The sequence below is a fragment of the Vombatus ursinus genome, unplaced genomic scaffold, assembly GCF_900497805.2.
Source record: "Vombatus ursinus unplaced genomic scaffold, bare-nosed wombat genome assembly UNPS02014258.1, whole genome shotgun sequence".
NCBI lineage: Eukaryota > Metazoa > Chordata > Mammalia > Diprotodontia > Vombatidae > Vombatus > Vombatus ursinus.
Genome location: NW_020954036.1, coordinates 187,764 through 213,154, shown reverse-complemented (window position 1 = coordinate 213,154; position 25,391 = coordinate 187,764). Strand labels below are relative to the sequence as shown.

Below are 25,391 nucleotides of genomic sequence, written 5' to 3'. Positions count from 1 at the left end.
TCCCTTGTTGTAAAGGGGATTCCATTGCATGGTCATTGAACTAGATATGCCAGGATAAAGTAATTTTCAATTTTCCAGTTCTATAATTCTATGAATAGGTTCATCAGATGCAATACTTAATCTAAGTTTTGATAAATTGGCATTAGTAATTTGTATGATAAACAAATAAAAACAAAGGGGAGAAGTGTGGGGTATGTGAGATAGACAGACAGACAGAGACAGATGGAGTGAGAAGAAGACAGACTTAAAAAGCAATAGAGACAGAATATAAAAATCATTTTTGTTACTAAGATGTTTCTCTCATATCTCTTCAGATTTCCAACCAAATTATCTGAGGAGAATGGCAGTGGGAAATAACACCATTGTGACAGAATTTATCCTCTTGGGCTTAACAAACCAAACAGAGCTCCAGACACCACTCTTCATTTTGTTTCTAGGAATCTACTTAGTCTCCATGGTGGGGAACCTCATCTTGATTTTATTAATCTGGGTCAGTTCTCAGCTTCATACTCCCATGTACTATTTTCTCAGTAACCTGTCATTCATAGATCTCTGCTACTCCTCTGTCATTACACCCAAAATGTTGGAGAACTTTGTATCAGAGAAGAACATCATCTCCTATCCAGGGTGCATGGCTCAGTTCTTTTTCTTCCTCTTCTTTGTGATTGCTGAAGTTTACATGCTGACAACTATGGCCTACGATCGTTATGTTGCCATCTGTAGACCCCTGCTCTATAATATCACCATGGTTCCATGGTTCTGCTCCCTGCTGGTGGCAGGTGGATACATAATGGGGGGCACTGGGGCCATTGCTCATACAAGCTGCCTAGCCAGACTGTCTTTCTGTGGGGACAATGTTATCCATCATTACTTCTGTGATATTCTTCCCCTTCTGAAGCTCTCCTGCTCCAGCACCTACATCAATAAGCTTTTGGTGATGATTGTTGGTGGATTTAATTTGTTGGCTACAACTCTGCTAATCTGGATCTCTTACACTTTCATTCTTTTGAACATTCTTCATATGCAATCTATTAAGAGCCGTTATAAAGCCTTTAGCACCTGTGGATCCCATCTGGCAGCTGTTTCTGTTTTTTATGGTTCCATCTTGGTCATGTATTATATACCAGCTTCTAATGATGTGACCCAGGAGAAAGCAGCCTCAGTGTTTTATACCACAGTGATCCCCATGCTGAATCCTTTAATCTACAGTTTAAGGAATAAGGATGTGAAGGATGCATTAAGGAAAATCATAAAAAGCAGAATGTTTCAAGGTCCACATAGGAAATAGGTAATCTGAAGATCATTATACTATTGGCTTTTCTTTTAATTCTTCTTAGACAGTAGAGATTCCTCTCCAGAATAGGCCTCATCTTAAACAACATTGTAATGAAGGCAAGTACATGCTTTGATTCTCTGTCACTACTGATGTCTGTTTCTGTCCTTCACTGGCTGCCTTTAGATGCATATGGCCTCCCACTCCATAACTATGCCCTCCTACCCCATTCTTCTCAGTTGCATTTGCGTGTTTTATTTCAAATTATTTCAAAACTCTGCTCTCACAGAAGGATGATGGTAATGTCTTTGCCTGAGTTTCAAATTGAAGGACTGAACAAGATAACCTTTAGGAATCCTTCCAAGTTCTCTGATGATATTGCTATACAAATCCTTAGTACATCTTTCTTTATATCCCTCCTGCCGTAATATATGATAGGTCTTTAATAAATACTTGCTGCATCAACTGGGGAATGTTGAACTAGTTGTGGTATGTGATTATGATGGAATACTATTGTGCTATGAGAAATGATGAGCAGGATGCTCTCAGAGAAACCTGGAAAGACTTGCACGGGCTGATACAAAGTGAAATGTACTGTGCACAAAGTAACAGCAAATATCTTAAGATGATCAGCTGTGAATGATTTAGCTATTCTCAGCAATACAATGAGCCAAGACAACTCTGAAGGACTTACGATGAAAAATTATATTCCCAGAGAAAAAACTGATGGTATCTGAATACAGATCGAAGCACACTTTTTTAACTTCATCTTTCTTGAGTTTTTTTTTGTCTGTTTTCTTTCACAACATGACTATTATGGATGTGTTTTATGTGACTACATGTGTATAACCTATGTTGAATTGCTTGCCTTCTCAATGAGGGAGGATAGGAAGGGAGGAAGGGAGATCATTTGGAACTCAAAATTTTAAAAACAAATGTTAAAAAATTGCTTTTGCATGTAACTGGGGAAAAATAAAATACTAAATAAATAAATATATTTGATGAATTATATTTAATTGAAGAGTAACTTTATTTAAAAAGAAATATTGTATCTATTTGAGGGTTTTTATAGCCATAGTGGGAAAGAGAGAAAAACTCAAACAATTAAACCCAAATGTGAAACAAAGACCAAAGAGGATTTAAAGAATAGGAGATACTATGTTGTATAAGAAGATACTCTCAATTCCTAAGGTGAAAGGATGCTGGAGAGCAGTGAGTTGAGGGGAGCAGGAACACCTCATAGAACTATCTGGGAGGATTGTTTTCAGTGACTGCAGTCCATACCTTCTGCACTCTTTTTCACTCTCATATCCATTATATTGCCAAGGCCTTCAGATTTTACTTCATAACATTTCTCACATATGGCCTCTTCTTTTCTCTGATACTGTCACCACTATGGAACATGCTTTCACAAGCCTATGCCCTTATTATTACAATAAACTGCTAGTTGTTCTTCCTGCCACAAGTTTCTTCCCTCTACTCCATTACTCGATCCTCCTCCCCTTTGTCCAAATGATCTTCCTGAAACACAGGTTTGACCATATCACCTCCTGCTCAATAAACTCCAGTGGTTCCCTATCACCCCAATGTCAAATGTGAGATTCTCTGTTTGGTGTTCAAAGATCTTCATAACCTGTCCATCCTCTGCCTTCTATTTTTCTTATACCTTACATCCTACCACATACTCTTTGATCCAGTGACATTGGCCTCCTTGCTGTATCTCAAACAGGACACTCCATCTCTTGGCTGACTCTATGCATTTTCTCTGGGCATCCACAATGCATGGAATACTGTGCTTTCTCATTTCCACATCTTTGCTACCTTGTGTTCCTTCAAGTCTTAGCTAAAATCCACCTTCTATAGGAAGCTTTTACTTATCTCTCATAATTCTATGGCTTTTTCTCTGATGACTTCGTACCACTTACCACATACATAACTTGATTGTGCACAGTAATTTGTATATTGTCTATTGCCTTCCATTGTAAGCTTCTCAAAAATAGATACTATATTTTAACTTTCTTTGTATCCTTAGTGTTTAACACAATGCCTGGCATGGAGTGGACACTTGATAATTGTTTATTGGCTAACTGACATGTTGAGAGATAATTTTCTTGAAAGTTTTTATGGACTAAGAAATACACACTCTGTGCTCAAATTAGCAATAATAGCAATTATAGCTAGCATTTATATGGCACTTTACAATTTATAAATTTATGTACGATTTATAAAATGCCTTAAAATATCTCATTTGATCCTAATAATAACCCTCAGAGATAAGTACTATTATTATCCCCATCTTTCAGACAAGGAAACTAAGGTTGACACAATTTAATTTATTTATCCAGGATCACGGTGCTAGTAAGTGTCTGACGTCAGATTTGAATTCAAGTCTTTCTAACTCTAGATGTGGTTATCTACAATTTGAACAAGTTAGTGCTCAGGTGCCACAGGCAGTGTGTGACTAGGCTTATGTCAAAGCTTTTCCTTCTTATTAATACCTTTCCGCAATTGAATTCTACTTGCTTATCCATTAAGAAGTCAGAGTAACCTCTACAATGTTATGGTGCATTGGATGCATTAGAAAAAGACTTTAGGTAAGGATCTACCCAGTATCATACTCAAAAGCTATAATAATAAAACCCCAAAGAATAAAAATTTCCAAAAACCTTCAAAAGAGAATTGTTTTAGGAGGGGAAAAACACTCAATGAAATGAGTAAATAAAGAGACATTAAATAAACAGACATTAGACAGAGACATTTGTTTTTATTAAAAAAGTAATTCTAAAAGATGCCTTATTACACCACCTACAAGTTTCACTTTATAAGGTTGCCTATCTTGCCCACCACTGGTTTAAGTTACAAAAGAGCTGTGATCTTAGTCGCTGGAGTGGAATCCAGAGTGATGGAATTACAGCTTTCTGAAGTATTGATGTACATATAAACATGACAAAGGGAAAGCAGAGATTTGAGAAGTTGATTGATCATAGTTATATTTATGGCTATGTTTATATATCATAATCTATTTAAAGAGAATTTGAATTAAATGAGGGCTGGGATATTCATGCTAATGTGTTAGAAGTCTTTTTCTATCAGAAGTTATTAGAATTAAAGAATGGCTTTGCAAATGACAATTTTGTACATTTTTATTTCATTGGAGTTTTATGTCATAGATTTAGATACCAGGTTTTGTCAATAACTTTCACGTCTCCTAGAGTAGAAGTTTATGAGATCAAGGACTAGCTCCTTTCAGGTAGGGAATATTTTATTCTCCATACTTGTATCTCCAACTCCTGTCACCTAGTATGCCTGTCACATAGTGTAGGTACTTAATAAAAACTTGTTGGTTGATTGATTAATTCTATGTGCCTTACATAAATTTTCACAATATCTGCTGTGCTCTATAAATAGCAGATATTGAATAAATGTTTATTGATGATGGAGAGAAATAATGAATGGATTTTAGGGTGCATATCAGAAAATAGTAATTCAGCTTGAAAAGGTAAGTGCCTCCAAATTGTAGATGACCTTGATTGCCAGACAAAGGTATCTGAAATTCACTCATTGTACAATATGGCATCACTAATGACCCTTAAGGAGAATGACAACATGACCAGATCTATGCTTAGAAAGATTATTGTGATTATTATATGAAGGATTCACTGGAGGGGGGAGAGAGTGCAGTAGGGAAGGACAGTAAGAGGTTTTTATAATAGTTCAAAAAAGTGATAATTTGGGCTTGTATTCCTGTGGGAGCAATGGAAATTTGAAAATGAGAGTCACTGTGACAGAAAGAGCCAGCCTCAGACTCAAGAAAACCTTGGTTTAAAACTCTCTGTGATAACTACATTTTTGGTGGCCCCAGGCAACTTTCAAAAGAAGAATTTACATATTAGTTGCTTACTCACTTTGTTGAAAAATGCCCCTGGCAATCTTTCTTAGCAATCACTTCACACTTCTATATATCTCTCAGAGGTAGAGGGGAACTTTAAAAATATTTTATTGCTGCTTCCTCTGGCATTTCACATTTTTTCTGTGATAATATCATAAAATGGATTTGCCTCCTTTTGGGAATGATGCCTTTATTTTTTATGAAAATAATATTGATAACACATATCTAGATTTTAGATTATCTAGAATTCCCAAGAAAACCCTTCTTCCCATGCCATTCAAATAACTATTCTTTATCATACAGAATAAAAGAGAAGAGGGAAGAAGGCAAACAAACAAAAAGAAGAAGATACATAATTCATAAGATCTTAGGTCAGCAGACATTGGCAAATAGTCATCTTTGTTTAGTATTCTTCTTTTCTATGTCCACAGATTCCCACCTTGACTTTCAGGGGGCAATGGATGTAGGGAATCATTCCATAGTGACAGACTTTATCCTTATGGGATTAACCAAACAGTCAAAATTCCAGCTCCCCCTCTTCCTACTCTTCCTACAAACATATGTTAACTAGAACAGAACTAGCCTCTAATCTGTCACCAGAGTCAAACAAAGCAGATCAGAGGTGAGTGTCAGTAATCAAGGAGTGGTTTAATTAACTTCAGATTGAGAAAAAAAAACACTTATAAGCCATGATTGAAAAAAGAGCTTGGACAACATATTTCAAGAAATTATCAAGGAAAATTGCCCTTATATCCTAAAACCAGAGGGCAAAATGAAAATTGAAAGAATTTGCTGATTACTGCTTGAAAGAGTACTGTGGCAGAGAGGACAAACCTCAGATGAGGCTGAATGAAAACTTCCTGGAATATTATGGCCAAATTTCAGAGTTCAGAGGTCAAGGAGAAGCTATTGTAAGCAGTCAGAAAAAAGACAATTCAAGTATCATGGAGCCACAGTCAGGATAATGCAAGATTTAGCAGCTTCTACATTAAAGGATCAGAAGGCTTGGAATATAATGTTGTGGATGGCAAAGGAGCTAGGATTACAACCAAGAATCAACTACCCAGCAAAATTGAGTATAATCCATCAGGAGTAAAAATGGAAATTAGAGGAAAAATAGAGGACTTTCAAGTATTCTTGATGAAAAGACCAGAGTTGAATAGAAAATTTGACTTTCAAATATAAGACTCAAGAGAAACATATAAAGATAAATAGGAAAGAGAAATCATAAAGGACTTAATAAAGTTAAACTATTTACATTCCTTCATGGGGAGATGATACTTGTAATTCATAAGAATTGTCTCATCATTAGGGCAGTTAGAAGGAGTATATATAAACAAAGAGAACAGGTGTGAGTTGAATATGAAGGGATGATATCTTAAAAAATTAAGGAGTGGGAGAGGAATGTACTGGAAGAAAGGGAAAGATAGAGGTAGGATGGGGCAAATTATCTCACACAAAAAGGCAGAAAAAGCCTTTATAATGGAAGGGAAGAGGAGGGAGGTGAAGGGGAATGAGTGAACCTTACTCTCATCAGAACTGCCTCAAAGAGGGAATAATACACACTATATTGGGTATAGAAATCTATCTTACCCTATAGAAAAGTAGGAGGGGAAGGGGAAAGAGAAGGAGGGGGTGAGAGAAAGGAGGGCAGATGGGTGGAGATGGTAGTCAGAAGCAAAACACTTTTGAGGAGGACATGGTGAAAGGAGAGAAAGAATAAAATAAACAGGGGAGGGGTAATAGAATGGAGGGAAATACAGTTAGCAATAGTAACTGTGAAAAAATTTTTGAAGCAAGTTTCTCTGATAAAGGCTTAATTTCCCAAACATATAGAGAATCAAGGTTATTAAAATAAGAGCCCTTCACTAATTGCTAAATGATCAAAAGTTATGAACAGTTTTGAGATGATGTAATCAAAGCTATCTATAGTCATATGGAAAAAAAAAGCTCTCACTATTGATTGAGATATGCAAATTATAACAAATCTGAGGTAGTAACTCATACCTATTAGACTGGCTAATAAGATAGAAAAGGAAAATTACAAATATTGGAGGGTGTGTGGGAAAAATGAGAAATTAATGCACTGTTGGAGTTGTGAACTGATTCAATCATTCTGTAGAGCAATTTAGAACTATGCCCAAAGGGAAAACCATGCACACCTTTTGACCTTGCAATACCATTACTAGGTCTGCATCCCAAAAGGGATAACAAAAACAAAAAGGGAAATGACCTATATGTACAAAAATACTTATAGCAGCTCTTTTCTGGGGGCAAAGAATTAGAAATTGAGGGAATGCCCATCAATTGGGGAATGGCTGAACAAGTTGTGGTATGTGATTATGATGGAAAACTATTGTACTATAAGAAATGATGAGCAGAATGCTCTCAGAAAAACCTAGGAAGACTGACATGGGTTGATGAAAAGTGAAATGCACTGTGTACAAAGTAAAGATAATGTAAGATGGTCAGCTGTGAATGATTTAGCTATTCTTACCAATGCAATGATCCAAGACAACTCTGAAGGATTTATGTGAAAAATGTTACCCATCCCCAGACAAAAGAACTGATGGTGTCTGAATACAGATTGAAGCATACTTTTTTAACCATATTTTTCTTGAGGTCTTTTATCTATGTTTTCTTTTACAACATGATTAAAGTGGAAATGTTTTGCATGACTACACATGTATAACCTAACAAAATAATAATGTGAAGGAAGGTGGTCTAAGAGTACCAGATTTCAAATTATATTATAAAGTGATAATCATCAAAATGATTTAGCATTGCCTCAACTAGAGAGGTAGATTAGTGGAATAGATTAAATACAAAATATACAGTAGAAAATAACCATAGTAACCTAACATTTGATAAACCCAAAGATACAGCTTTGGGGGCAAAAATTCACTACCTAACAAAACTGCTTGGAAAACTCAGAAACAGTTTGAGAGAAAGTAGGCACAGAAAAATATATCACAATGTATACCAAGATGAGCTAAAAATAGTAAAACATTTAGACATAAATGGTGATGTGGTAAACAAATTAGAGCAGCATGGAAAATTCTATCTTTCAGATTTGTAGATAAGAAAAGATTTTATAACCAAAGAAGAAATGGAGAAGATCAGAGCAAGTAAAATGGATAATTTCAATTACCTGAAATTAAAAAAAAAATGTTTTATTCAAACAAAACCAATACAACCAAAGTTAGAAAGAAAGCAGAAACATGGAAGGAGGGGGTAGGGAGAATTACAGCAAGTTTCTCTGATAAAGACCTCATTTCTCAATTATATAGGGACTTCAGTCAGATTTATAAAAATAAGAGCCGTTCCCCAATTGATAAATGGTCAAAGGATATGAACAGGCAGTTTTTCAAAGAAGAAATCAAAGTTATCCATAATCATATGAAAAAAAATGTTCTAAATTACTATTGATTAGAGAAATATAAATTAAAACAACTCTGAGGTATCACCTCACACCTATCAGAGTGACTAAGATAACAGAAAAGAAAAATCACAAATGCTGGAATAGATATAAAAAAATCAGCACACTAATGAACTGTTGGAGTTGTGAACTATTCCTTTCACTCTGAAAGAAAAATTTCATACTTTGCCCAAAAGACTATAAAACTGTGTCTACCCTTTGATTCAGCAATACCGCTACTAGGTGTGTATTCTAAAAATATCAAACATAATGAATAAGACTTATATTTGCTAAAATACACACACACCTATGCTCTTGGTGTTGGCAAAAATCTGAAATTAAGAGGATGCTCATTAAGTAACAAATAACTGAAAAATATGTGCATATGATTATGATGGAATATTATTATGCTATAAGAAATAATGAGAAGGATAACTTCAGAAAAACCTTGGAATACTTAGATGAACTAATGAAAAGTGAAATGAGCAGAACTAAGAGAATATTGTATACAGTATTAGTAGCATTGCAATGATGATAAATTGTGGAAGACTTAGCTACTCTGATCAGTATAACTATCCAAGAAAATTCTGAAGGACTCATGATGAAAACTGCTATCCACCTCTGGAGAGAGAACTGATTAACTCCAAATTAAAGTTTAAGTCTAATTTTTTCACTTTATTTTTCTTGCTTTTTATCCAACATGGCTAGTATTGAAATTTGTCTTCCATGGTTTCACAGGTATGATTGATACAATATTGTTTGCCTTCTCACTGTATGGGGGAAGGGAAGGAGAAATTTTGGAGCTCAAAATTTTTAAAAGAATGTTAACAATAAATAATAAATTTGAAGAAAACATTTAGAAGTTGTTATTAAGATGCAAAGAGCTATATTAATGTAATATGTAAATAGTTTAAATTCTAAGGCAGAGAAAATAATCCATTTTTTTTAGCTTTTATGTTCTTAAAAGAAGACCAGTGTCCTCTGCACTCTTCACAGAACTCAAGTACCAAATTGCATCTGCTTTTTATAATGTTGGAAATAAAAAATAATTTTGGTGAGGCAATGGCATACTTGCCTTTAAGCAGAACTTTTCATGACTCCATATTTAGATATGATTTTAACTGATTTTACAAAATGAGAATAGAGACAGGTTCTCCCTTACCTTTTAATATATTCAGTGAGTATCATTTGATAACAAATATTTTCTTCATTCTTCCACATATTTCTTATTTTTTGTGTCATATATTCCAATCTTCCTTCTTTAGACTGGTGGTTCAGATTATATCCTCTCTTCATAATGTGCCCTGGAGCTGCTATTTCTCCTCTGATAGAAAAAGAAATGAAACTAAATATCCATTCAAACTTTCTTCATTCTAGGCAATGAGTTCTGGGAAGTGATTTCAGGATCTCTTGCCTCTTTCTTTTTTAGTCTGTTCCTGTAAAGCCAATATACAACCCAGAACCTACCCACCTATGCCTGCATTCTCTCTTTTCCCTTCTTGCACTTGCATGTTGTACTTCAAATTATTTCAAGGCTCTGCTCTCAAAGAAGGGTCATGGTAATGACTATTTTGGTTTCAAATTGGAGGGCTGAACAAGATCACCTTTAGGAACCCTTCTAAGTTCTCTGATTATGAAGTAATGATTTTAAGTTATTTATTTGACTTTGTTCTAAAAAACCTAAAGGTCTGTTCACTACTCTTCTACTTTTAACAATCATTATTTGAATAAATCAACTGGAGCAAAAAACATTCCTCACCTTTTAAGCCCTTCAGATACACTTATTGAATTTAGTTGAATGATACATAGTCATGATGTGTGCCATATTTTTTTGTTCTTCTTGTCTTTTGGATTTTTTTATTTACCTGTTACCACATGCTTCTTCCTGAGTAGAAAGTAATGTCCTTGAAGACAGTACCTATTTTGTTTTTGTCAATGCAGCTAGTGGCACAGTAGATAGAGCTTGAAATCAGGAAGACCTAAGTTAAAATTTGGCCTAAGACACTTACCAGCTCTGTGATCTAGGCAAGTCACTTAGCCTCTACTCACCTCAGTTTTTTCAACTTGAAAATGAGAATAGTAATAACTACTTCCCAGATTTGTTGTGAAGATCATGAGATAATATTTGTTAAAATTGCATAACACATTTCCTGGCATATAGTGGTTGATATTCAAATGCTTATTATCCCCTTCTTCATATCCCTAGTTTCTTGTGATATTAGACACTTAATAAATACTTGCTGAACTATATTTACTTGAAGAGCGACTTTATATAAAAGGAAATATTGGATCTATTGAAGGTTTTTATAATCCAAATAATTAGACCCAATTTTGAAGCAAAGAATGAAAAGTATTTAAGGGATATGAGATAGTATTTTCTATAGCAAAGATCCCTCAAATCCTAAGGTGAAGAAATGCAAAAGAGCAGTGAGCTGAGGGGTTGCCTTATAAAACCATTTGGGGAGATCATTTATGCTGACTCCAGTCCACACCATCACTACCACATATAAGCATGACTCCTGCTCCCCCTACCAGCAGAGTAGTTCCATTCTTCTCTAGTCTCCAGAAATGCTCATGGGAATGCCATTATCTAGAGACAAACACACTCCACACAATTTCTTCTTTCACAGGGACACTAACCTCTGGAGTGAAGAAATCCTGATGGAGCATCTACTCTCATTCATTTCCTTAGGGAAATTTTCCTTGAGATAATCATTGGACAAATAAAAATGCTCTCTCACCTAGATGAAGCAGTTTAAAGAAAAGGTTGCTACTCCTAACTTTGCATGGTAGCCTTTGAGGTATTGAGGAGAGACCTTCTTTCTTTCTTATGGCCTTAAAATTATTCACAACTTCTTCAGAAATGTTTAAAATAATCCCACCCTTGAAGCATCATCATCAAAATCCTGTCAGTTGACCATTGCTGTAGCAATAACTATTATGAATTATTCTAACATTTTAAGAGATTGAGGAAAATAGTCATCAGTCCTCTAACTCTTCTAATTCTGACTGGAATAAGGTAAGTAACCAAATTCCATATGCGTGGACTAAAAGGTAGTTGTGAGCTGAGGAGGGCATAAGGATGCCTGAGAAACACACAATATAAGTTTATTGGCTAACTGATATGTTAAGAGATAATTTTCTTGAAATTTTTTTATAAAAATTATGTTACCAAGGGACTGTGATCTTAGTCCATAAGATGGTACCCAGAGTGATAGAATTACAGTTTTCTGAAGCATTGATGTACATATTAACATAAGAAAGCAGAAATGGAATTTTGAGGAGTTGACTGATCTTAGATATGTTTATATCTGTGTTTATATATCATGATCAACTTAAGTGGAGATGAATGAAGGCTAAGATATTCATGTTAATGTGTTAAAAAATCTTTGTCCATCAGAAATTATTAAAATTAAATTATGACTTTGTAAATGGCAATATTAAAAATTTTTTCTTTCATTGGACTTTTGTTTCATAGATTTTGAGCTGGTAAGGAACTTGGAGCTTATTCAGTCCAACTCTGTCTTTAAAGATGAGGAAACTGAACTCTTTAGAGGTTAATTATTGTCTAATGTCACACATGTAGTAAGTAGCATGAGTAGAAATTGAATCCAGATACTCTGCCCATGGTCTTTCTAAGATACCAGGTTTTCTCAATGACTTTCATTTTTACTAGTGTAGAAGTTTATGAGATCAAGGACTGACTTCTTTCAGGTAGGGACTGTTTCATTCTTTGTACTTGTATCTCCAGCTCCTAGCACACATAGTACCTGGAACATAGTGTAGATACTTAATAAAAAATTGTTAGTTGGTTGATTAATTCAGAGTATCTTATCTGAATGCTTACAATATCTGCTGTGTTCTGCAAATAGCAGCTACTAGATAAATGTTTATTGAATGATGGAGTAAAAAATGAATATTTTAAGGTACATTTCAAGGAATATGAAATCATCTTGGAAAGGTTATTCCTTACAAACTGTGGATGACATTGATTGCCAGGCAAAGGTATCTGAAATTTACTCAATGTACAATATGGACTCACTAAGAACTTCTGAGGAGAGTAACAGCATGACCAGATTTATGCTTAGAAAGATTTCTCTGAAAATTATATGAAGGATTAATTGGAGGGGAGGGAGAATATAGTAGGGAAGATCAGTAGGAGGCTTTTTTAATAGTCCAGAAAAGTGATAATTTGGGCTTGTATACATATGGAAGCAATGGGAATTTCAAAATGAGAGGCACTGTGACAGAAAGAGCCAGACTTGGAGTCAAGAAAACCTGGGATCAAACTTATTTCTGATAAATTCTAATTTTGTGTCCCTGGAGAAGTTACTCTATTTCTTAGTGGTCCTAAGCAATTTTGAAAAGAAAAATTTGCAGATAAGTTGCTTATTTGCTTTTTCAAAGGAAATTTCTGTCAATCCTTCACAGCTGTGATTTCACACATCTGTACATCCCTCAGAAGTGAGGTTATGGAAGAAGAACTTTAAAAATATTGAATTACTACTTTTTCTGTCATTGCCATTTTTTTCTGGAAAAACATCACAAAATGGATCTGTCCTCTTTTGGGAAATGATGCCTTTATATTTTGTGAAAATAATGTTATGTTTTAACATTTGTTTTTACATCATCTACAATTCCCAAGAAAAGTCTTCTTCCTACTACTTCCAAAGAATGATTCAGAAGAATAAAAGAGAAGAGAAAGAGAAAAGAGAGGCAAAGAGAAAATTCAGTAGAACAATAACAAAAAAAAAGTCTAACAGTGATACACACCATAGTTCCTATATATTCAAAGACGGTAAGTAGGCATTTTCTCATATTTCTTCTTTGGGGCTGAACATGATCATTAAAGTTTCACATCATTCAATTTCAATTTTTGTATTGTTTTTGCTTTCCAGTAGCATTGTAATCATTGTGTGTGTGTGTGTATTCTTGCTTCACTTTGCATAAAATTATGTCTTCCTATGTTTCTCAGTATTCATCATATTTATGGTACCTTTGATCTTTACTGCTATAATATAATTTCCTTGTTATTATAGTCTTGAAGCTTAATACTTTGTATCTTGAAGAACAGAACTGTGTATTATTCTCCATTGATATCTTCAGGAATATGTTTAAGCTATCACACAGCTTCAATTTTTATGAGAAATGTTATTTTCTGTTTCTTGAAATGCAGAAATTAGATTTTTTTTCTTTCTCACAGTGTTCAGAAAATCCAATAATCATAATTTTTCCTTGCTATTTCCCTTAGATCTGTTACAATTGCCATTACTGTTTCTGAATGTGTCCATTCAAGTAATTTTCAGGTGTTTCTGTTTGTTTATGCTAATATTTCCATCATTCTATTCTCCAGAAAATAAATTTACTTTATATTAGATGAATTATTTAATTTCATCATCATTTCCTTGTTTTTGGACTTCCTAATTAGATGCAGTTCTTCCTTTTTTTTCATCAAGCTGTTGTTTTTATTGCAGATAGAATTTATGGTGTTGGTATGGATTAGCCTATAGAATATTGGAAATCCCTCTCAAATCTCAGACTTGTATACTATGATCTAGTTTGACATTAATAGTTTATGAATGGCTGTGATATTTGGGGATGCTGGGAGTTCAAAAAGAAATCATATCTTTTATAAGATCTTAGGTCAGCAGACATGGGCAAATAATCATCTTTGTCTAAAAGGATTCTTCTCTTCCATCTCTGCAGATTCCCACTTCAACTTTCAGAGGACAATGGATACAGGGAATCATTCCATTGTGATAGACTTTATCCTTATGGGATTAACAGACCAGTCAGAACTCCAGCTCCCCCTCTTCTTGCTCTTCCTACAAATATACATTATCTCCATGATGGGGAATATGGGCTTACTCCTACTCATCAGGATCAGTTCTCAGCTTCACACCCCTATGTACTATTTTCTCAGTAACTTGTCCTTTATTGATCTCTGCTTCTCCTCTGTCATTACCCCTAAAATGTTGGCGAGCTTTGTGTCAGAGAAGAACATCATCTCCTACTCTGGGTGCTTGACTCAGTTCTTTTTCTTCTGTACTTTCTGTATTGCTGACTGCTTCATGCTGACAGCCATGGCCTATGATCGGTATGTTGCCATCTGTAGCCCCCTGACCTATAACAGTGCCATGTCTGAGAATATCTGCTTTCTGATAGTAGTAGGAGTGTACACTATGGGTTTCTTTGGAGCCATTACTCATACATGTGGTCTAGCCAGACTGTCCTTCTGTGGAAACAATGTTATTAGTCATTATTTTTGTGACATTCCTCCCCTTTTGAAGCTCTCCTGCTCTAGCACCTATATCAATGAGCTTTTGGTGATGCTTCTGGTTGTGATCAACTCATTGGTAACCACACTACCTATCTTGATCTCTTATGCTTTCATCCTCTCCAGCATCCTCAGGATCCATTCTGCTAAGGGCAGGTCCAAAGCCTTCAGCACCTGTGGATCCCACCTGGCATCTGTGGCCATCCTGTATGGCTCCATCATTTTTATGTACTGTCAGCCTGCATCAACCAGCAACATCACTGAACAGAAAGTGTCCTCAGTGATCTATACCATAGTCATCCCTATGCTAAACCCCTGGATCTATAGCCTGAGGAACAAGGATGTGAAGGATGCACTGAGGAAAATCAGGAAGGACTGGAGAGTCTTCTGGTTCAAGCAGCACCATTAAAAGTCATTGAGATCTTAAATATATTTTCTACTTCTTCACACTAGTTATTTAATCCCTTTGAGACACAAGTCAGATTTGGACAACATTGTTAAGTTGGGAAAGCCATATTTTTCCTTGTCAGTTTCCCTTGCTGGCTTGCTTGACCTTCATACCCAACTCCCAACAAATTATGTCACGAGGGATTTTCCCTGAATGTCCTAAAGTAGTATACCACATCATGATTCCCCTCCAAACCTTACCTGTGCCATATCTCATTATCTAATATCTCCATCTCAGATTGCTGACCATGTTAGAAAACAAGTTGACCAACTCTTGCTTACTAAAATGAAGTACTGAGGATTTATTGAATCATGAGATTCAATGGTAATTGAGTAGAAAGTATACTTCAACTATAAAGTAAGAATGGCACTGCAAGAAGTATTGTGATCTCAACATTTAGATTAATGAGGATCAGGCAAATATCAAGTTTAATGTCATAGATGCATAAAATTTAGGAAGCTTTACTCAATGCTGAAATACTTCTAGCTTTACCTAAGTTCCTTTGTGTTCCCAAAATTCAGAAACAAATCTCCAAAATGTATTTCTTGGGTTTCTTTTGTTATTATGATTTTTACTAACTTACCAACGTCAAATGGCACAAAGAGGGAAATAACCTTCCATTATAATCTCAGTGTCATTTACTTCAAGAAATCAAAATTTTAAAGGATGTAACTAAGAAACTCCAAGTGGCAGTATATTGTTCAAGTTGGGACAGTAAACTTCATAATAAGATGCAGATTTTATGATGGTTGGCAAAGATGGCATGAGAAGGACCACTACAGTTAAATTCTTCTTCAATATTCCTCTTCAAGCAAAATCTAAAATGAGACATCACATTGAATTCTGGAGTGACATAGCCAAAAACAAGATGAAGGTTAGATATTTTCCAGCTCAAGACAACTTAAGAGTTCGGAAAGAGAGCTGTATGACACTGGAGTGTAGCCTAGGCCAGAGTACAGGTGACAGCAACACCAGCGAGGTCCCTGGAGATAGCTGCAATAGTAGTGGCACAGTTTCAGGTGCTCTCATCTCAGAAAGGGTCAGGGGATTGCACAACTGGATAAAAAGTTCTTACTGAGTATAGGACCAGGCACTGATAGGTAATTGCATGGCTCAAATCCAATTCCAGGCCACAGTTTCAGGGAGGAGAGGAGTGCTTGTAGCTGCAAGGGAGCAGAAAAGAGACCAGAGTGCAGACTAGAAGAGCATTAACCACACCTTTACCCCCACCACACAACCTTGGAAATGCTTTTTAAAAAACCCTAAAAACCCCAAGAAGTGTGTTGGAAAAGCAGCATGAAAAAGCTTTAGCTTGGGACAATGATTGCACCCTCACCATCCAATGGTGAGCAGAGTCCAAACAGATCAAGAAAGAGGCTAGGAAAATGAACAAAATCTTACAAAAGAATCTGAGCATAAACACCTACTATGGTGATAGGAAAATAAAGGCACCAACTCAGGAGATGACATGAAAACAACTAAAAACCTCAAAAAATGTGATTGAACATAAATCCAAAAAGTTTTCCTGAATGAGCTAAAGAAAAAGCAACAAATGATTTTAAAAACCAAATAAGAGTAGTAGGGGAATAATTGAGGAGATAAATGAGATGGGTGCAAGAAAATTAAGAAAAATAATTAACAGGGGAGTTGTGGGAAGGAAATTACAAATACAATAAGGAAGGAAATTACCTAATCTTCTCAAACTTTCCTCCAAATAACTTAAAACAATGTCCAAATTGAATTTTAGAGTGGCAGAAATAAGAAAAAGCCAAGGTAAAGCAGGATAACTGCTTTGGAAGACATTAGAAAAGACCTAACCTATAGGGGTGTGGTCTGACTGGGAGTGAAATGCAAATATCACTCTGCCAATAAGCAGCAGGTCTTGGGGGCAGCTGTGTTCATGGAAGCTATGGATTTGGGAGCTTTTGATGGAAGTGTTAGATGGCTTATCAGGGAATTAGATTGCAAGAGTCTCTGCTGGCACTGGACACAGGGTCCAGGCAAATTGACCAAACCAAGTCCTAGGTTGTGGCTACAGGTGAGGAGAATGAGCACATGTCAGGGAGTTCAGCAGCAGAGATGAGATCATTTCCAGATGGAGATGATTAGTTGTGGTCATTCAAAGGAGAGCAGAGTCCTTGGTTTCAGTTCCAGGGCATAGAGGTTAACTGATTCTTGCATTCTTGGGAGAATTGGGTTGGTGATGAGTTTCTCAGTCTATTGGAAGTGAGAGCGTTTGCAGTGTCAGGAGTTCAGGGGGTCCTGGTATCAACTCAGAGATGGAGAGGAGTGTCTGAAGTCACTCATGGACCAAGGTATAAAGCATAAAGACAGTGATCACACATGGCCTTGGATTATTGAACATTTTGAAGAACCAGAAAGACAAAGACCCACAGTTAGACCTCTGAAAGCAAAAACCAAAAAAAAAACCTGAATCCTGAAATGTTATCCCCCACACCCTGAGAATAGAGCCCAACTATAACATGAAGTTAACCTAGTAGTAATAGGTCATTTAAAAATGAGTAAACAACAGAAAAAGAACCTGACAATAGATAGTTACCATGATGATAGACAAGATCAATTTTCAAACTCAGAAGACAATGAAGTCAAAATAGCTACATATAAAGCTTCAAAAAATTCAAAATGGTCACAAGCCCAAAAAAATTATTGGAAAAGATTAAAAAGGCCTTTAAAAATCAAATAAGAAAGGTAGAGAAAACGGAGAAAGAAATTAGTAATGCAAGAAAATTATGGAAAAAAAGCCAATCAATTAGAAAAGATCAAAAACTTAATGAAGAAAAGAACTTAAAAATTGGAATTGGGCAAGGTGAAGCTAATGACTTCATAAGACATAAATCAAAAAATTAATAAAACAAAATTGAAAGAAGTAAAAAAGAAGAGAAAATGAAATGTTTCATTAGAAAAACAGCTGACCTGGAAAACAGATTGAGAAGAGATAATATAAGAATCATTGGACTACTTGAAAGACACAATCAAAAAAAGAGTCTAGATATTACATTACAAGAAAGTATGAAGGAAAATTGCCCTGAATTTTTAGAACTAGAGGATAAAACAGAAATTGAAAAAAATTCACCAATTACTACCTGAAAGACATACCAAAATAAAAACTCACAGGAACATTATATCTAAGTTTCAAAGCTCCTACATAAAGGAGAAAATATTACAAGCAAACAGAAAGAAAGAATTGAAATATTGCGGCACTATAGTCAAGATAATGCAAGATTTAGCAGCTTTTCCATTAAAGGAACACAAGGTATGGAATATGATATTCCATAGAACAAAGGAACTGGGTTTGCAACCAAAAATAATTTATCCAGAAAAACTGAGTATAATTCTGCAAGAGAAAAAAAATGAAAATTTAAAGAATTAAAAAGACTTTCAGATACCTTGAGGAAAAGACCACAAATGAACAGAAAACTCAACTTTCAAATACAAAAATCTTGAGAAACTTAAGATGGTAAACATGATAGTCTAATAATAAGGGGTTTAATAGGTTAAGCTGTTTACTGTCTTACATGGGAGAATGATATTTGTAACTGTGAAGAGTGTTATCACTATTAGAAAAAGAATCAGATAGAGGGCCTGGACTTGAGGTCATTTTGATGAAATAATTCTAATAAATGGTTAGGTAAGGAGAGGTAAAATGGAGCAATCTGTTTCATATAAAAAAGACATGAATAGAAGACGCTTTGCAGTGGAGGAAAAGATGGGGTAGAAGGTGGGCAGTGCAGCAACATTATTCTCATTGGAACTAGGTTAAAGAGGAAATAACATACACATGTAGTTTGGTTTAAAAGTCTCCTTAATTTACAGAGAAATAGTAGGACATGGGGATAGGATAAGAGAGGGACTCTTTAGAAGGCTGTGTGAATTCAGGAGGCAGTGGTCAGAAGTAAACTAGACATCTGAAGAAGAATAGAGTAAAAAGAGAGATAGAAAAGGATAAACAAGGGAGTAAATAAGATGGAGAGAAATACAAAACTAGTAATTGTAACTTTGAATTTGAATGGGATGCACTCACCCATAAAATGGAAATTAATAGCAGAATAGATCAAAAGCCAGAACCCAAAAATATGTTGTTTACAAGAAACACACTTAAAAATTAGAGACACAAATAGAGTAAAAATAAAGATCTGCAAGATAATTCATTATGTTTTGACTGGTGTAAAAAATGCAGCTAATGTTAAAGCTAAAATAGATTTAATGACAAAATAAGCAAGAAAGCTATATTATATTAAAAGATATCATAGATAATGAAGTAATATCAATACTAAATATAGGCAGCAATTGCTATAGCATATGAATTTATAGAGGAAAAGGTAAATAAATTACAAGTGTAAATATATAACAAAACCAGAATAGTGGGAGACTCCAAAGTTCCTCTCTCAGAACTAAATAAATCTAATAAAAAGTTATTAGGAAGTCAAGGACAAGAATAGAATCTTAGGTAAGTGAGAAATGATAGACATTTAGAGAGAAATAAGTGGGAAAAGAGAGGAATATGCCTTTTTCTCAGTGGTACATTGCACCTTTACAAAAATTGACCATATATTAAGGCATTAAAATCTTATAGTTAAATGCAGAAAAGCAGACATATTAAATACATCCATATCAGATCATAATGCAATAAAATTACATTTAATAAAGTACCATGGAAAAAGTATTAAAATTAATTGGAAACTAAATAACCTAATTTTAAAGAAGGAGTGTGTAAAAGAACAAATCATAGTAACAATAAATAATTATATTAAAGAGAATAATAGTAATGAGACAATATACCAAAACTTATGGGATGCAGCAAAAGCAGAAATCAGAGGAAAATTTATTTCTTTAATGCTTACATCAATAAAGTAGAGAAAGAACAATGAATTGTATGTGCAAATTAAAAAATAGAAAAAAATTAAAAACTCACAACTAAATAATAAATTCAAAATCCTGAAAATTAAGGGTGAGAATGATAAAATTGAATGTAAGAAAATCATTGAATTAATGAATAAAACATGAATCTGGTTTTAACAAAAATAATTAAAAAGATAAATCATTAGTTAATATGATTAAAGACAGAAGAAAACAATATCACTCATATCAAAAGTGGGAAAGGTGAACACACCATTAATGAAGATTAAATTAAAGCAGTTATTGGTTTAACCATTCAATATATAACTATGCCCAAAGGGCTAAAACTATGCATGCCCTTTGACCTAACAATACTTCTACTGGGTCTATATCCCTAAAGAGATAAAAAAACAAAAAGGGAAATGATCTATATGTACAAAAATATTTATAGCAGCTCTTTTCTAGGGGCAAAGAATTAGAAATTATGGGGATGCCAATCAATTGGGGAATAGCTGAACATATTATAGTATGTGATTATGATGGAATACTATTGTATTATATAAGGAATGATGATCAGGATGCTTTCAGGAAAACCTGGAAAGTCTTGCATAGACTGATGCAAAGTAAAATGTACTGTGTACAAAGTAACAGTAACATTGTAAGATGATGAGCTGTGATTGACTTAGCTATGCTCAGCAATACAATGATCCAAGACAATTTTGAATGACTTCTGATGAAAAATGCTATCCATCCTCAGAGAAAGAACTGATGGTGTCTGAATACAGATTGAAGCATACTTTTTAAAACTTTCTTTTTTTTGAGATTTTTTTCGGTCTATGCTTTATTTCACAACATGAATTTATTCACATATTTTGTATGACTAACATGTATAACCTATATCAAATTGCTTGCCTTGTAAGTGGGAGGAGGTGGTTGAGAGAGAGGAAGGGAGAGAATTTGGAGCTCCAAGTTTTAAAAACAAATCTTTTAAACATTGTTTTTACATATAACTGGGGGAAAATACTAAATCAAAATTAAGTAAAAAATAAATTAAGGCAGTTATTAGGACTTATTTTGTCCAATTATATGCCAATAAATTTAACAATATAAGTGGAATAAAAGAATATCTACAAAAATAAAAAATGCCCAGATTAACAAAAGAGGAAATAGAATATCTAAATAAACTTACTTTAGAAAAAGAAATTGAACAAGTCATAAATGAACTTCTTAAGAAAAAACACTAGGACCAATGTATTTATAAGTGAATTTTATGACACATTTAAAGATAAATTAATTTTAATATTAAATACATTATTGGGAATAATAAGCAAGAAAGGAGTTTAACCAAAATCCTTTCATGAAACAAATATGATAATACCTGAAGCAGGAAGAGCAAAAAACAGAGAGAAAATCACAGACCAATTTCCCTAATGAATATCAATTCAAAAATCCTAAGTAAAATACTAGCTAGGAAAGTACAGCAATTCATTAAAAGATTATGTGTTGTGACCAAGTGGGATTCATATCAGGAATACAGGGATGGTTTAACATAAGGAAAACCATTAAAATAATTGATGCCAATTAAAAATCATATGATTGTATCAATAAATGAGGAAAAGCTTTCAACAAAACATAACACTCATTCCTCTTAAAAACATGTAAAATCATAGATACAAATGAGTTTTTCCTTAAAAAGTAAGAATCATCTATTTAAAATCATTAGCAAACATTGTCTGTCATTGGGATAAGTTATAAGCCTGGCCAACAAGATGAGAAGTAAAGCAAGAATACCCTATCATGACTATTATTGAATATGGCACAAGAAATGTGAGCAATAGCTGATGATATAATGATATCTTTGAAAAATCCTAGAGATTCAATTAAAATAGTTGAAACAATGATTTTGGCAAAGTCACAGGATATAAAATAAACCCACATAAAGCATCAGCATTTCTATGTATTACAGACAAAGTCATGCAAGAAGAGATAGCAAGAGATATTTAAACCAAGAATAATCCACCCAACAAAACAGAATATAATTCTCAGAGGGGAGGGGGAATGGACATTTAAGAAAATAGAAGACTTTCAAGCATTCCTGATAAAAAGACCACAGCTGAATATAAAATTTGACTTTCAAACTCAAGACAAGGGTAAAAAAGGAATAATCAGGCACTTAATAAATTTAAACTCTTTACATTACTATGTGGGAAGATGATACATATAACCCCTAAGAACTCTATTGCTATTAGAATAGTTAAAAGACATCTCCATTGACAGAGGGCATGGATGTGAATTGATTAGGTTGGGATGATCTCAAAGAAAATGGAGAGGTGAAAAAGAGTGATATATTGGGAGAAGGGAAAAGGACAAGGAAGAATGGAGGAAATTATCTCACATAAAAGAGGCACAAAGGGAAGACTTTTCACAATGAAGGAAAATATGGGAGGGGTGGCAGGCAATGCTTGAACCTTATTCTTATTGGAATTGACTCAAAGAATGACATTTTCAGTCAGTTGGTATAGAAATCTATCTTACACTATATGGAAGCAGATAGGGAAGGGACTAAGAGAAGAGAATAGGAGCTGATAGAAGAAAGTGCTTATTAAGGGAGGAAGTGGTCAAAAGCAAAACAGACTTTTGAGGAAGAACAGGGTAAAAAGAGAGAAAGAGAGAGAAGGATAAGCAGGGTAAAATAGGATGGAAGAAATATAGTTAATGAGTACAACTGTGAAAGTGAATGCAATGAACTCACCCATAGAAACAGAAGTGGACAGCAGAATGGATTAAAAAACAGAATTCAACTATCTGTTGTCTACAAGAAACACAACTTAAAAAGAGAAAGATATAGAGAAAAATAGAAGGCTGTAGCAGAATTTATTTTGCTTCAGAGGTAAAAAACATAAAAGCAGTGGTGGCCAACATAATCTCAAACAAAGCAAAGGCAAAAATAGACCTAAGTAAAGGAGATAAACTGGGAAATTGCATTTTGACAAAAAAAAAGTAACATAGACGAGGAAGTGAAATCAATACTAACAATTAATGCACCAAATGGCATAGCATTCAAATTCTTAAAGAAAATTTAACTGAGTCAAAGGACCAAATCCAAGGTAAAGTTATACTCGTGGGGAAACTCAACTTTCCCCTCTCAGAACAAGATAAATCTAACCATGAAATAAACAAGAAGGAAATTAAAAAGATGAAAAGAATTTTAGAAAATTAAATATGATAGACCTCTACAGAAAATTAAATAGAAATAGAAAAGAATATACCTTTCTTAAAATGATAAAAGGCACCTTCACAAAAACTGATGATATATTAGAACATAAAAACCTTAATACCAAATGCAGAAGAGCAGACATATTAATGCATCTTCTCCACACCATAATGCAATAACATTATATTCAATAAAAGGCCATGGAAACAGATTAAAATTAATTTGAAATGAAATAATCTAATAATAAAGAATGAGGAGGTCAAAGAACAGAACATTAAATAGTAAATAACTTCATTAAAGAGAATGATAACAAAGAGACAATATACCAAAATTTGAAATGCAGCCAATGCAGTATTTAGAGAAAAGATTATATCTCTAAACACTTACATTAATCAATTAGAGAAAGAACAGATAAATGAATTTAGATCAATTAAGATCAATGAATTAAAAAAAGAACAAGAACAAATTAAAAATTCATAATTAAACAGCAAATTGGAAATCCTGAAAATCAAATGAGAGATTAATAAAATTGAAAGAAGAAAACCATTGAACTAATAAGTAAAATAAGAGGTAGCTTTATTAAAAACAATATAGATGGGGGCAGCTAAATGGCACAGTGGATAGAGCACTGGCCCTGAATTCAGAAGGACCTGAGTTCAAATGTGACCTCAGACACATAACACTTACTAGCTGTGTGACCCTGGGCAAGTCACTTAACCCCATTGCCTAGCCAAAAATAATAATAACAATAATAATAATAATAATAATAATAATAATAATAATAATAATAATAATAATAAAGATAAACCACTGGTTTATTTGAGTTTTAAAAAAGAAATAAGAAAACCAAATCACCAAGATAAAAAAAAATGAAAAGGTGAATTCAGCAGCAATGCAGATGAAATTAAACTAACTATTAGAAGCTAATCCTTCAGGATAAAAAATGGTTATTCAATGAAATAGGGGACTTTCAAGCCTTCCTGTGGAAAAGACCAGAGCCAAATAGAAAATTTGACCTTCAAATACAGGACTCAAGTAAAACATGGAGGAGGTAAACAGGAAAGAGAAATCATAAGAGACTTGTTAAAGTTGAACTAATTACATTACTGCAAGGAAAGATGATATTTACAACTCATGAGTCCTTTGTCAGTATTAGGGTAGTGGGAGGGAAAAAATATATGTGTGTATAGATAGATAGAGGGCATGGGGGAGTTGAAGATAAAGGGGTGATATCTGGAAAATAAAATTAAGGGATGAGAGAGGATTATACTGGGAGAAGGAGAAAGGGAGAAGTAGAATGAGGTAAAATATCTCACAAGAAACAGACAAGAAAAGGCTTTTACAGTGGAGGGGAAATGGGGGAAGGTGAGAGGGAATGAGTGAATCTTATTCTCATGGGACTTGGCTTAAGGAGGGAATAACATACACAATGGGGTATGGAAATCTATCTTACCCTACAGGAAAATAAGGGGGGGAAGGGGACAAGAGAGCAGGGGAGGGTAGATTGGGGGAAGGGATAATCAAAAGCAAACACTTCTGAAGAGGGACAGGGTCAAAAGAGAGAATAGAATAAATGAGGGGTAGGATAGGATGAAGGGAAATATACTTAGGTTTTTACAACAGGACTACTGTGGAAGTGTTTTATATGACTACACATCTATAACCTGTATTGAGATGCTTGCTTTCTCAATGAGGGTGGGTGGGGAGGGAGGAAGGGAGAAAATTTATAACCCAAAGTTTTAAAAACACATGTTAAAAATAAAAAAGAAAAAAAAGAAAAAAAAAACAATATATCAAAGATGTAGCTTTTTCCCATACAAAAAAAATGGAAACCTGGGGATCCATCTTTGTAGCTACCTCACCACCCCAATATGGGGAATTGTCTCATCATTGCCCCAATCTTAATGGAGATTTGGAGGCCTCAAGCAATTCAATCTTATGCCTAGAAAGCTATAAAGAATATTTATTAATAAATCTTCTTTGGACATAAAAAAATAAAAGCCAATTAATCTGAC

The 25,391-nt window shown here is 34.3% G+C and overlaps 2 protein-coding genes across 2 annotated transcripts; both read left to right on the top strand.

Annotated features, from left to right (window-relative positions):
- Nucleotides 1-337: 337 nt before the first annotated feature.
- LOC114042107 (olfactory receptor 8D1-like) lies at nt 338-1,288 on the top strand. The gene has a single exon (XM_027860791.1). The coding sequence runs from the start codon at nt 341-343 to the stop codon at nt 1,286-1,288; it is 948 nt and encodes a 315-aa protein (XP_027716592.1). The 5' UTR covers nt 338-340.
- Nucleotides 1,289-4,747: 3,459 nt separating this feature from the next.
- LOC114042106 (olfactory receptor 8D1-like) lies at nt 4,748-15,266 on the top strand. The gene is made up of 2 exons (XM_027860790.1): nt 4,748-4,805; nt 14,284-15,266. Exon 2 carries the CDS (start codon nt 14,313-14,315, stop codon nt 15,264-15,266), a length of 954 nt encoding a protein of 317 aa, XP_027716591.1. The 5' UTR covers nt 4,748-4,805; nt 14,284-14,312.
- The last annotated feature ends 10,125 nt before the right edge of the window (nt 15,267-25,391 follow it).

Excerpts from the sequence above, each read along its gene's own strand:
- LOC114042107 (XM_027860791.1), top strand. The coding sequence starts at position 341 with ATGGCAGTGGGAAATAACACCATTGTGACAGAATTTATCCTCTTGGGC.
- LOC114042106 (XM_027860790.1), top strand. The coding sequence starts at position 14,313 with ATGGATACAGGGAATCATTCCATTGTGATAGACTTTATCCTTATGGGA.